Source organism: Taudactylus pleione, unplaced genomic scaffold (assembly GCF_031769625.1).
Source record: "Taudactylus pleione unplaced genomic scaffold, aTauple2 ptg000085l, whole genome shotgun sequence".
Classification (NCBI taxonomy): domain Eukaryota; kingdom Metazoa; phylum Chordata; class Amphibia; order Anura; family Myobatrachidae; genus Taudactylus; species Taudactylus pleione.
In genome coordinates this window covers 4,294,358-4,309,448 of record NW_028284487.1, presented here as the reverse complement: position 1 = coordinate 4,309,448, position 15,091 = coordinate 4,294,358, and the positions used below count along the sequence as shown (strand labels likewise).

At 41.4% G+C, this 15,091-nt stretch overlaps 1 protein-coding gene across 2 annotated transcripts; it reads right to left on the bottom strand.

Moving 5' to 3' along the window:
* Positions 1-281: 281 nt before the first annotated feature.
* CUNH11orf68 (chromosome unknown C11orf68 homolog) lies at positions 282-15,005 on the bottom strand. Of its 2 annotated transcripts, none has more exons than XM_088468321.1 (2): positions 14,939-15,005; positions 282-2,767 (listed from the first exon to the last, which is right to left on the bottom strand). In XM_088468321.1, the coding sequence occupies exon 2, from the start codon at positions 2,755-2,757 to the stop codon at positions 2,032-2,034; it is 726 nt and encodes a 241-aa protein (XP_088324447.1). In that variant the 5' UTR covers positions 2,758-2,767; positions 14,939-15,005; the 3' UTR covers positions 282-2,031. The 2 variants fall into 2 exon arrangements, with proteins under 2 accessions (XP_088324447.1, XP_088324448.1); XM_088468322.1 differs by having other exon boundaries at positions 14,916-14,994.
* Positions 15,006-15,091: the final 86 nt, after the last annotated feature.

Here is a 15,091-nt window from a genome sequence, read left to right as displayed (position 1 = left end):
TCTTTGGTTGGAATAGATTTGCAAATCACTGGACAATATCGGCAAAGTACTGGTGGAATAGAAAATTGTTAAAATGCATAAGTTGTGAATCTTTTTTTTGTGATTGCTGATGTATGGGGCCCCATTAGGTGGTACTATGCATAGAGAAAAGGGGGCTGAAGGTAGCGCTAGTATCTCAGGGCACAGGATGCTGCCCAAGAGGGAAAAAATAGGGGCTCACCTTCCCTAAATAGCTATGCATAAAAAACAGAAGCCCTCTGGCGCTTTTTGTGGTACCCGTATACAGTTATAAATAACACAATGCAATGTAATATTGCTATATAATGGTAGATTTTATATGTATCACAGTGAATATACAATGAATGAATATTGTTAAAAACGGCTAATACCGGTATATTGATTAAAAGAAGGGACATACAAACTCACAACATAAAACAAGAAACATAAAACAAAGTGAAATAGCTCTAAGAAATCTGCTCGTAAAAGGTAGGGGACAGACTCGCTTTTGAGCATTTTACTCTGTATCTTTACAGCTGGATATATAAGCAAACAGATACAAAATATGGAATAATAGGATATTGAGTGTCCTCTTCACAGGATTTGTGGTCCACTGAAAGTCAATGATCTAGGTGATCGTATGAAAAATCTCACCTTTACCAGGGTAAGTCCTATAAAGGGTAGTATAGGGAGTCCAATCAGTAGGAGTAGTTTGCCGGCAAACTTAGGGGTACCTCACGTACTGCAGACGTCCAAAGGTGCCCCATCACTGTCATCTATGCGTTTCACCTATTGAATAGGCTTCCTCAGGATCTACCATATAGCAATATTACATTGCATTGTGTTATTTATAACTATATACGAGTACCACAAGAAGCACCAGAGGGCTTCTGTTTGTTTTGCAGTACTATGCATAGAGTTTGAGAAGGCAGGGGGGGGGCAAGGTGTCAACAATGGTTTGTAATACAATTAATCAATGCAAATGATATTAAATATTTAAAAATAAGAAATTGCACATACTGGGCCCTGTTCAGAGTCTGTCTAAAACACTTTTTATAATTTGTTTTCTCAAGTTGCAATTTTTCACATGCGCAAATTTTTGTATAATTTTATCAGTCTCAAATGTGACTGCAGACTGTGTAGGACTAGAAGGCTGATACCGGGGCTAGAAAAGGGTGTGGAGTCATGGTGCAGTCACAGCAAAGGTGCTGTAAGGGCATGAAATCATAGAGCACAACTAAAATGTCCGGTGAAAAATCACAAGTGTCACTTTCTGGAGGGGTCGGAGTTGCATGTTCTTCCTGGTGTAAGTGTTGATAGTGATGACGATGTGCGTTTGTCCGTAAACGGGAAAACAAGCCCATTTATAGCAAAACCTCTAAAACTGATGCAGCAGTGTTGTAAAAGTCATTCTTCTCTGCCATATACTCTCATTTTACATGATTAAACAATGCTTCTTACTCAACTGGGGATTAGGAGGCCTGCACATGTATTTTAAAGAGTGGTCCTAAAAACAAATAAAAAATATTAATTGTGTGGGCTGCAATTCCCATGTTACAGCATCCAATTCATCTTGTCTACTGAGCCAATAACGGCCATGTGATTGCATTGTGCACATGCAGAATCCAAACCTCCAGTTGCAATCCATCATCTCAGCCAGGTTAGACAAGGGTAGGTAGGTGCAACTAAAAAGAAGGAGCTGGACCTCAATATTTGCCTCAGTATCGGTCACAAAAATGAGAATGGATTTGCAATCACATTTTGTAAATCGTTTCAGACTGACTCTGAATAAGGCCCATTGAGATTAATAAACATTTACAACAGCATTCATTCATTCACATGCATATCAACCACACACATATCTATTTATTGTATACACGTATGCACCAAGAACAAGTGAGAATATTCAGAAGAAATCAAAGGCTCACTACTGCTGTTTTCGGCCTAGAAATGAAATGAATTGGCCAAAATTTCCACACAAAAATTAGGTAACGTGTTGTAAAAATCATTTAGCACCCACACATAAATTCCTATTTAGGTCACTTCTATATTAGTAACCTTGTTGGTAACTCTGGATCTGCGAGGAATGCATTCCAGATCGTATCGGCTTTCATAGATGGTGGGGCACATCTGCCACTTGTTGTTTCTGTAGATGCCTAAATAGGTGTACACATCTGGCTTGTAGCTCAGGAGACATTTTACCCCCGAGCTGCGGATTACAGCATCGGTTTGCATGATGCTTTCTTCATCTGTGAAGTCTTGATTATACACACATATAACATGTTTGCTGTCTGGTTGGTGAGGGCTCACTTTAGCTACATCAAGGCGACCTTCTACCACTGCATTAGCTATCCCACGCCAAGCATGGTCAACCTTGAACCCTGTGTCTAAATGTATGAGCCATTTTCCAGAAGTAACTCCATAATTGAGGGCTAATTCACGAACAAGTTCATAGTTAATTTTGCGCCCTGTATTCTGAAGCTTATCCCAGTAATCCTGAAGTTCCTTGTGACCTGATGCCTGTCTGAAGTACCCTGGGCCATACACAGCTAACCACCCTACCGATCCAGATCCTTTTTGAAGGTTTCCAAAACGGCAAACCCTTGAAGGAAGATATGTTTGCAACCACTCTTCAAACTCAGCTCGTGGAGTCTTTCGTGCATCAAAGATTATCCAAGGGTCCATGTCAGCAGCCATTGCCTCTGCAGCATATTCTTCTGCTCCTCTTGAACCCCTTTCGACCTCCTCACAGTCCAACATTTTTGCACAGCTGCCATAATAACAATGAAATGATTTCTATTTTAATATTATGTCACCGTTGCCCATGTTAGCAAATATAGAAATAGATTAATTTTCAAACAAGCTCTGCACTTTTTTTTTTGTGTCATTTTATTTTATTTTGGGGGGGGGGGGTTTGAGGCAGTATCTCATCAAAGGAGGGATGAATTTGTAGGGGAGGGCATTACTTGGAATCGGAGCGGGATATATTAAACTGAGAATGGTATTTGTACAGAAGATAATACATTAAGGGGGATTTAAATTGTTTTTTTGGGTGCTCTGTGTCCGACGGAGCAATTCAAATCTTGCTCCGTTCAGGCGTGAATACAGCAGGCACCCATTATTTCTGCTTGCCCCTCCTGAGGAGGTGAAAAGTCCAACTTTTTGCACATTTTCCACCAAATAGTACAGACGATCTATTTGGTTGCGACACGCGCAATAAAAGAATGGGCGCATGACGGCGGAATAACAATTGGACATAGCCCCGTCTAGTGTGACGGACGATAGAGCGCTCTAAAAGATTTTAATTGCTCCCTAAATGTGATATTTATAAATCTATGTGTTGTCACATCAAAATCAATATAGATACAGAATTAAGTTCCAGTGCATAAAAGTAAATTCTGGAACTCCATTTATTTCAATGCGTCAGGGCTTTACGATTTTGAGTTAAAAAAAAATATTTTTAGTAAATATCTCTGAAAAACTAGTTATGTTATTACATCAAATTGACAAAACTTATCTAGCAACTAATTTTATAAACTGAAATAAAAAAGTTGAGGTTTCACAATACACGTGTATCCTGGCCTCACAACTTCAAGGTAAAATTGTCAATTTATTACGGTTAATTTTATTTAATTGAAATCCTCCAGGCCAGCCATCACAAATGGATTAATACTTTGGTCAGATGAGTAAAGACAGGAAAAATAAACACACAGAGGCTATAAATCGAGATACCTCCACCCCCTTCACTTTACTTATATATTCTTTATATTGTCTCAATTTGTAAGATAATAGAATTCTGCCATGTTTTGAATGGATTACACAGATGAGTCACATAGTAATCTATGATCAGCAGTAAAATAATGAATACAATTATCTAGTGAATGAAGTGACACTGTAATGGTGCATACACACGGTCAGATCTGTCAGATGAACGATGTGAACGATTTTACCAACGATTTGAACGATTTCAGACAGTATTAAAATGAATGGAATCGTCCAAATCTGATTGCAAACACATCAGATGTCAGATATCGTTATCTGACATGCAAACACATACGGGTACATCGTTGCAGGCTGACGTCAGATTTTCTTTCAGATATGAACGATTTTTAAAATCGTTATCGTTCAGATCTGACACAAAATCTGACCGTGTGTATGCACCATAAGAAACTTCCCAAGCTGCTCCTTACACCAAAAGGTACATAGTTTTCCCACTGGACAAATGTTATTGCTACCAGAAACAACACATTAGGGGACATATTCAATTGGGTGCGGAATCTTGCCTGCAAAAAATTTTGCGCACATCGCACGTAATTTTTAATTACCGCGGGTATGCGCACTCCCTATACCCGCAGTATTTAATGTAAACATAATGGTTGCAGATTTCTTTGCGGTCAAAATCCAACGAGGAGAGATGTGCCCATGCTCCACACACCGCCGACACACTTCCAGGGGACACACACAGGGGACACACCCCTCACACAGACACCGGCAGCACCCATAAACACACACTGATACCAGCAGCACCCCTCACCTACACACACTACTGACAGGGGGTCTCACACACAGGGGACACACCCCTCACACAGACAGGGGCAGGACCCTCAACAATCAGGACAAACACACACACTGATACCGGCAGCACCCCTCACACACAGGACACACACCGATATGGGCAGCACCCCACACACACACACACTACTGACACACAGGACACGCACAGGACACACATTAACACCCCTCACACAGACTCTGGCAGCACCCCTCACACACAGGACAGACACACTGATATCGGCAGCACTCCTCACACACAGGACACATACACACTCATACCGTCAGCATCCCTTACACACAGTTAGCGTTCCCGCCAGGCAGTTTTAGCGGGGCCGGGCGCAGCGCCCTGCCCTCCTTCTAGAGGGCAAAAAGCACCCTGCCCTATAGATGGAGGGCAAAAAGCGCCCTGCCCTCACAGCCTGCGGGTGCCGTCTTCACCCACGGGTCGCAGTGTCCTGCAGGTGGGGAAATGTGCGGTGACCCTAATCTCCCTGTCGGCAGCACTTGGGGGCTGCCCAGCGTGTCTGTAAGTGCCGGGAACGCCCCCAAGAGTGACGAAAAGGGGACGTGTCTTGTGGCCACGCCCCCTTTTCGGGCGCACGGAAGTGCCCTCTCTATCTCCGATGCCCCGATACCGGCAGCACCCCTCACACACGCACACATACACACTGGAAGGAAGTCTCAAACACACACAGACACCGGCAGAACCCCTCACACACACACACGCACACACTGACAAACACTGAAGGGGTCCCACTCATGCTGCTGGAGTAGACAGAGGCAGAACACTTCAGTCAGGGAAGCAGAGGAGGAAGACTGTTCTGTAGAAGGTGAGTATTCTGGACTAATTAAGCTAATTGGAAACTTCTAATTGCTTAATTAGTCATTAGGGGATTGTTCAAGGGGTCCTGAAGCAAGCCCCTACCATATTTCCTTAAAATAATGAACTAAGGAAAAATTGGACTTGATAAAGAGATGCTCAAAAAAAAAAAATGTGAGCGTCATGTGAAAAATTAAAATAGGAGAAACCTTGCAACTGTGGGAAACACCCCGGATTTTCAAATTTACGCCTGCAATTGCAATAAAGTTCCAAAGAATCACACGTTGGTGCTGCCAATACAGGATTAAGATTCCAGGGTACCATTAATACAAGGCCTATACCTTTCTTTGCAGCTTGAAAGAAAACTGAAGAATGAATTCAGATGTCAATCTGGTGTCCAGAAATGACAAAGTACAGACTCCTGAACTTTCATGGTAGTGACCCTAATCTAATGTACACTGAAGGAAATACAAATCCTAATGTAGATAGGAGAACATTGCTTTCTAGCTTTAAGAAGTATCTCAATTACATTGTCAAAGACTCCTTTTTATTTTAGCAATCACTATTATTATTATTTATATAGCACCCCATTCTATGTAAGCGCAGTAAAGTGAATATATGTCATAGTCATTCAAATCAGTCCCTGCCCTAGTCTAAATGACATAAACACAAAAATACACACTAGGGTCAATTTTCTCAGCATCCTAGGGAGGATGATGGGAGGAAACCGAACCACTCCACACATCCCAGTGCTGTCAGGCAGTGATGCTAACCACTGTACCACCATGTTTCCACATTTTCTAAGATATGATATATAGGTTGAAATGCAAAATCAGGCCCTGGTGAAGCAGGTCAATCCAAGGTAACAGAGCCCAAGGTTGATTCAGAAGTATGCCCCAAGCAAGAGCAAACCATGGGCGGCATAGCCAAAATGGAAGCACTGTTATGACGGCAGCCAGCGAGATGAAAACTAGGAAACACATACCGTAGTTGACAGCTCCATGGGAAATGGGGCAATCCAATCAGCGCAATATTGATTAGCCCTGGGAAGTTCTCACAGCTATTCAATTGGCCGCGCTTGTTAAGTACAACTAGAACCACTTAAATGGGAGAATGCCAGTTGCTGCGCCTTAATCTGGGTGTTTAGTCGAGGTAACTCGTCATACTCCAAACAAAGTTGCGGCCGTGAGGCTGCCAGTGCCGCGCTAAGCCGGAAAACAGCACTGTGGCAGGCACTTACGTTGGATTTTTGTTTATACCTCAGGAGGGTGCGACAATAAATCCTGTAGTCAGACTTAACAGCACGGTCAATTGAACAACTCCGGGAACTCCTTCTCGGGGATATTCAGCATTGTGCTGAATCGCCCCCATGCAAACAACAAAGCATCTATTCCATTTGTTCTGGTGTCCCTGGAGGAGATGCACTAAGCCTTGGAGATTGATACAATGAAAAGTGATAAAGTACCAATCAATCAGCTCCTGTCAGTTTACAGGCTGTGTTTGAAAAATGACAGTTAGGAGCTGGTTAGTTGGTACTTTAATACTCTCCAAGGCTTAGTGCATCTCCCCCCGCCCCCCCAGTGACAGAAATACAATGGTGATAACTTTGTGTTTGAGGAAGTTGGTAAGAAATCTATTTGAGGAAGCCCAAATGTTTGTACGAAGAGTTGTAAAAACTCTTTATTTAAGGTTTATTCTTTATTCTCCTAGATGATCTAGATCAGTGTTGGTTAACCTTGACACTCCAGCTGTTGTGGAGCTATATATCCCAGCATGCCCTGCCACAGTTTTAGCATGCCCTAATAGCAAAACTGTAGCAGTGCATGCTGGGTTATGTAGTTCCATAACAGCTGGAGTGTCAAGGTTAGCCAACACTGATCTAGATAGTCACTGAGATTATCTGCTACCTTGTGGTCTTTGACTTCTACGGTACATGTAATCAATTATATCAAATTACTTTCTTCCCTAAGAAACTGCAACAGGAATGTGGAAACCTACTGAACTAAGGAAACCTCCTTTTCCTATTGCCCAGATAGTGGATCGTACAGATGCCATGTCTTGCATAAATTCCTTGATCAAGCTGTCTCGGATTAGGGCCTTCTTGGCAGCTCTTTCAATGATACTGTCATGATGGGTCTGTGACCTATGAGCGCAACCATAGTGATCTTCTAACAGCTACCACTGTATAGACATACTTCTGGATGAGTAATTGCACCTAGTGGAACTTCACAGAGAAAATCTAACCCTTTTGCTTTACTCAATATTTCACACAAAATATTTTTTCTTGTATATGAAGGGTCTCTGCCCACATTTACAAGCTCCCTTAAGACAGAAGCCATAGCCACATTGGACTTCCTGAAGAAACATAATATTTCTCAATGTAACTTTCCATTTTTGCTATCCATAGGATCCTTAAGCGACAGGCTGGCTATGGGTGCATACATTATAGGGGGATGTAGTTAGATTACCAGCGGCTGGAATGCTGGCCATCGGAATCCCGAGAATGGAAGCCGGACGCAGGACTAAAGATAGGCATCAAAATCTATCTTTAGCCCCACGCCTAAATCCCAATGCCCGGCATCCCTAACGAAGGTAAATGGGGTTTCTAGCTATTAGCCGCCGGGGGGGGGGTGGAGGGTTCATGCACCCCGGGGGGGACTTAGGGTTAGGCTACGGGAAGGAGGGTTAGGTTTAGGGTGCGGGAAGTTGGGGGTTAAGCACCACCGAGGGGAGGTTAGGTGCCACTGGGGGGGAGGTTAGGGTTAGGCACCACTAAGGGAGGGTTAGGGTTGGGGGGGGGGCAGGGGAGGAGGGTACTTAGCAGCCCCTGCCGTGGGGTGTAGGCCACTCTGGCTTCCGGCGTCTGTATTTCATCTGGCGACTGATGAGTCACCAGCATTACATACCGATTCCAATTTTAGGCAATGAATATCATTTAGAAGTTTGTTAATCCTGAAAAGGATACATATGTTCAATTAAATTGCTGCTAGTCTTACGGTGCGTACATACTTGACAACTTGACAACTTGCAAACGATGTAGTGAATACACACTGGGCAAACTACCAAACGATATATCATGGGTCGTTCGGTCGTTTCATTGTTCCCTATATAATGTTAACATATCGCCTGGTCGTCCGGTAATGATAACAATTTTATTTATATAGTGCTTTTCTCCATCAGAAAGAAGAAAGTAAACTGAAAACAGTCAACATAATGGGTACGATAGACATAATGCAGGTTGGAGGAGCCATTTTGGGTAATAACTTCCCTAGGTTATATATCCCACTCATGAAGGGTACCAGGCAAAGCAGCCATTTTAGGCGCGCTACATAGGTTACCCTTGGAGGAATAGGGAACACTTAGGAAGGATAACACATAATGGGGAAATTGCAGGTACTAAGGGCCAGATTCCTTACGGATCACTATTGCGATCACAGCTTCATAATCACACGCAGGTCTACTGCGAAAATGTGCTAATAAATGCTATCGCAATGCCGTCACAGTGCCAGCATAGAGACCCCCACTGCCTCCCACTACCGCTATCTCATACAAGGAGCAAATACGAGGAGATATCATACAAGGAATAAATACGGGTCACTGAAACGCATGTGTGATAGGCACTGCATGAATAGATCCACAAGTTGCCCATCCCGCCAATGTCAGCACCATTTGAGGAACACACCATTTGGGCGTACTGCGTAGGTTACACCTGGAAGGATGTGCAACTTGTAGAAGTATAACATCCAGGTAGAAAAAAAAAACAATACAGAGGCAAAATTTACAGTATTAATGCAAGGCTGACAGCAATATAACATCTATGGAAAGGTTAATGTAAACTTAACAGGAAAAGACAACGAATAGAAGCAAAACTGCACCAAGCTTCATGAATTGGCGATCACAACCCAAGGTCCATTCGAGGGGTCACCTTTCTGCATCGTTCAGTATGGCACAGTTGGAGTGGATCAGCAACTTGCATGGGGAGATCAGCCAGGAGTGGATCTTGAGGGCTGCGGGCTCGATATCGAACATCCAGCACATGCACCAACCCCCAAACAACTATAACAACCGCTTCCCTATAGTAACCAGGCTAACGATATCGACCAGGTTGACCTGCATGCAAGGGCGATGGTCGATATCGATCATCCGTGCCCGCACATTGACCATCATTTGGGGGTTGGATTGGCCCAAGAACAATATGATCGATAACGATATGTATTTATATCGTTCTTATCGTCCAGTTAAATCTGACCGTGTGTATGTATCATTAGATGAAAACAGTCATTCTGTAGCAAAAATTGCTGATTGATTTTTCTCCTTCTGTTCTCCTCCAGTTTAACTCCTGAATAACTCCAATTTAAAAATTCTAAGTTTACAGTGTAAACTAAGCACTCTTGTTATAGCAACCTTGGCTATGCAGCCTTATAGTAACTAATAAGTATGGCTACAACCAGGTGTCCACACTGATTCCACCCCACCCCTAACACATAACAAAAGGTCAGCAAACAAATAGTGAGAAGACAATCTATAAACACTGATACTTAGTAATTTCCTGCTTTGATACAGAATTTAAAACTATATGAAATACTGTATAGTCATTTACCTAGCAAATAGAATTACCAGGCAGCAGGATCTGTTGGTAGTGCGTACACACTGCACGATTTGAACAAAATCATAAGCGACATTGTCAGATTGAGCTGCATGTAGGGGCGACCTGAAGATGCGAGGGACGCTACGTGAGCGCACATAGTGCGTACACACTTGTTACGATGCATCGGAATCGGGCAAATCGTTAAAAAAAATTAATCTAATGTGTACGCACCCTTAGTGTTCACTCTAGGCGCAGGGTGCTGATCAGTGAGGAGGGTATATTTTAATTTTGAAGGGCAAAATTTTAGACGTGATGTATTGCTACAGCTACAGTAGCGAAATATCAAGTCTAAAATTTTGCCCTTCAAGATATAAATATGCCCTCCTCACTGATCAGCACCCTACGCCTAGAGTGAACACTACATCTGTTCCAATTCTACAGGGGCACATCCACTAGCAGAGTGTGAAAAGAAAAGACTGCACGATTACGATATTGTAATCGGGCAGTCGTTTCAGAGTCTGTGCTGTGCCTACATTGAATGATCAGTGGTTCAGTGCAGGCACCTTCCCTCATCCCCAAACATGGCCAATCTGTCATTATCGGCAGACTGACCAGCATGTTCGGGCGATGATAGATGTCAAAAACGACCAGCGGGAGCGCGAATCGCTGGTCGTTTTTGACATTAAGCTGGCCGATTTGTGCCCGATTAGCAAACGATTGAACGATAACGTTATTGTTCAATCGCTCTGTTTAATCGGGTAGTGGATACCCACCTTAAGATCTTGGTTCTTCATGACCAATCAAGGTCAACCATACCGGTTTCAGACATAAGACACAGGAAATACACAGGTACGCCCCGGATCTATCAACCCAGGAAATTCCCGGATCTCAATCTGAGACCCCCATTTGCACTACACAAAAAACAAGAGAAATTCCTAGGTCGGCTGTGTTCACCCTGAACCCGGCTATGTCCTGGAATTCGTGTGTGGATTTAAAGGACGCTTTGTTTTATGTTCACAGTAATGACATAATATAAAAATTAGCATTTTTAGAGTAAAGGCCACAAAGTTTATTTCTAAGCTTTTTTTTTATTGAAGATCAATACATTTTTTACATTATAATAAAAGAAAGTTATGAATATAGCCATAAGAAAGTTTCAGCCAATACAAAGGTGCTGGCCCACTGCTGCTGCTGTCGCTTGGGGTGTGGTTGCCACTATCTCAGTTGCTCCTTGTTCGGGTGCCTGCATGTTATCTGCAGGTGCACAGAACAGCCCTTCAAGATAAAAATATGCCCTCCTCACTGATCAGCACCCTGCGCCTAGAGTGAACATGTTCCAATTCTAAAGGGGCACATCCACTAGCAGAGTGTGAAAAGAAAAGGCTGCACGATTAAGATATTGTAATCGGGCAGTCGTTTCAGAGTCTGTGCTGTGCCTACACTGAATGATCAGTCGTTCAGTGCAGGCACCCTCCATCATCCCCAAACATGGTCGCTTGGGGTGTGGCTGCCACTATCTCAGTTGCTCCATGTTGTTCGGGTGCCTGCATGTTATCTGCAGGTGCACAGAACAGCCAATGAGAAAGTTTTCTAAAAACCTGGGTTGGATGCGTTCACACTAGAGGCGACCTGGGTCTCACAGGTAAATACCCCGGTACAGAGCAGGGTCGTGGACCCGGGACTTCGACCAGGGTCGTTTCTGTTCACACATGCGCGTCCACAGCCAATTTTTGCTGTATGTCTGAAAGGGGTATAAGAGAACTCTGGCACTCACTGACACTTAAGGGACCAGGCTGAACGTTATCTATGTCCACTCAAATTGATCGGGATATCTTCTGCCAATGTAAATTAATAAAGTTTTCCTTTGTGACAAATGTATCCTACAGGAAATGGTTTCCTTTGTGCTGGATAATAAGACTTGCTTGTTTTGTTCTCTCCAGCAGACTTTGCTGGAGGGAACAAAGTAAACTTATGCCTAAACACTAAATAAACTTACCTTAAGCATATAATAAAACTGATAAATTCTCCTTAGCGCTGTTCTTTTTGGCAGAACGGTGTTAGCTTTTCAATGTCCATGAGGTTTACACAGAGGGAGGCCCAATATATAGGTGCCCGTGACTACCTGAAGCACTTCAGACCAAAAGATGAGGAGGTACAAATATCCAGTATCATGTTCGGCATCCCCAGGGAGCCACCCATGCCCTGCTTGCACTCCTGGAGGTGTGTTGCAGAGGCCATCAGACTTCCCTGTAGCAATTAGGATTTAATTGCCAAATTCTCAAAGTTATAGGATATATACAGGATGAGTCTCCAATATTCAAAATGATTGGGACCAGAAGTAGTTTGGAATATTTGCATACCATAATGAGATATCTTGGGAATGGGACCCAAATCTAAATACAGCATGCTTTTTTGTTTCATATACACCCAGCCTGAAGGTAATTTTATACAATATTTTAATAATTTTATTGCATCAAACAAAGTTGGTGTATATGAAATGAATTTATGTTTCATATGGGTGTGGTATAAGAGATAGACAGTAATTTTGTTAGAAAATGTCTAGATAGCCACCAGATGTTAGACAGTCAATAGTTCGACAGGGAAAAAAGTTAGACACAAACAAAAGTCAGACACATTAAAGTTAGATATGTAAAAAGTTCGACAGGTACAAAAGGTCGACAGGGTCAAAAGTTCGACATGAAAATGGTCAACAATTTTTTTTGTTTGTTTTTTAGCCCTAATCTTCACCCTAACCCTCCCTCCTGGTGCCTAACCCTAACCATCTGGTTAAGTGCCTAACCCTAACCGTGGGGGTAAGTGCCTAACCCTAACCAATAAAAAAATGTGTCGACCATTTTTGTGTCGATCTTTTGTACATGTCTAACTTTAGTGTGTCTGACTTTTGTCTGTGTTGAACTTTTATCCTTGTCTAACTATTAACTGTCTAACATCTGGTGTCCATCTAGACATTGTCTAACTAATTACTGTCTGTCTATAGTCCAGAACCCGTTTCATATACACCTTATACACACAGCCTGAAGATAACATTATACAATATTTTTGATCATTTTGTGCATTAAACAAGGTTTGTTTACATTGAACCATCAAAAAGCAAAGGTGTCACTATCTCAGTCATGATAAAAAAAAGTCCATATTTCGGAATATTCCATATTCCAGAATATTTGGATATGGGAGACTCAACCTGTAATACACAAGTAAATTGCACTGGGTGAAACCACATTGAGCAACCTTGATGTTCAGTGCAAATATGAAGGATTCTTACAATATTTATAAACCCTTTCCCCAAAGAGAATATATATATATATATATATATATATATATAAATAATATCAAGTAAATATCAGATGAGTCAGCCTAGTAATAATTAAAATATTTTATTGCAAAATTATCAAAAAAAAAACAAAAAAACAACATAACGTTTTTCAGACAGCACATACAAAAATCAGTAGGAAATCTAAACTCCATCTTTAAAGGAAAAACCTAATTCCAGGTTGGCAATATGGATAGTGAATGAGTCCCAGTATAAATAGACAGTACATAGAGATTCATTATTACTTAGTACGTTCCAAAGTACATCACTTTCTTACCGCTGAGAGAACAGAGTTCAGCACATTGTGTCAAGCTGAAATCCCAGTTTCTAATCTAGGACTATATCCAAATGACATGGCAGTTCACATATATCTTGCCAGCAATTTCGTCGCACATTACGGTATAAACCAGTATTATGTATAAAACAGTATGCTCTGCAATTCAGCATCTGTACTACTACTAACAGTCAGCTGTTAACATGTAACATACTATAACTACCTGTATGGCTTCCACAAAATCAGGTAAAGCTTGTAACCTGTTCGGTTTGCCAACAAGGCTGTTTGACATTAGCTGTAATGACCATATCCTCCATTCATCTGGAAAGTACTGTATGAATAAATATAAGAAATCCCCTGACGCATTTTGTCTCTGTTCAGAGACTCTCTAAGATGGTTTCCTTGTTTAGAATACTCTTTAAGTACTATAAGAAGGGCATTTCTGCTTACATTGTCACTTTATTCACAAGATCAGTTAAATCATTAATTTACATCTGATCATAGATTACTAGCAGGCTCATCTGTATACACCATTGAAAACATGGCAGAATTCTACTAAAACATATTGTACAAATTGAGACTATATAAACAATATATAAAGGAAAGGGATGGAGAAATCACATTATATACTGGTTTGGGGCTGTTTCCTTTTTTTTTTCTCTACTCTGCTTACTAAATTGTTAACCAATATTTAATGGCTGCCATGAAATTTGAAAAGGAGATTATAATCTTCTAGGTTAAATGGGTTTATGGAGTGATAGGAATCAAAGCGAATAAACTTGGGTGGAAGTAGATGAGCAAGATGAGGAGGATAGAGGTGAGGATAGAGAAGGTTTATGATTAATGTTGATTCAAATTGTAAAGCGCGACAGAATTTGCTGCGCTATATAAGAAACTTAATAAATAAATGTGAATTGAAGGTGTAATATCAGTGGGAGGGGTGAACATTGTGATATGGAAGATATAGGTTTTGGAACTATTGTTTTAGCAAATATCATATAACAATGTTTTAAATGTGCCTGGCTCCTCCATTTTCTAATAAAAAAAAAAAAAATTGCTCTGAGAACTGATCTACATTATTCCGCTATCTACCATATAATAAGAGAGGATTTGTAATATGCAGATAAAGAATCACTGGTCATTTTAAGAGTAAACTTTTCTGATGACATCACATGTACTGAGCAAGTGATAAGAGTATAAATTATACTTATAATTTATTATTATTATGAAGACGAAGAATGAGGAGGTACAGTACAATATTACAGGACAGCAGCTGAAGCTATTGTGAAGTGGGAACACATAATTAAAAAGAGAAATGCTTGTGAAGTATTAAGGTTACTAGTTATCTTACTAGAGGAAAGGCTCCGTTCTTACCGGTCAGCAAGATGACACTTCCGGCTCTAGGCCCCGTAACCTAGGTGACATCATCAGCCATCATTGCTAGTCTGGGTAATGAGGAAGTTGTGTATTTTCAAAACTTTATTAACAACATGCGAGAAATACCTAACACAATAACAGCGCAGAGTA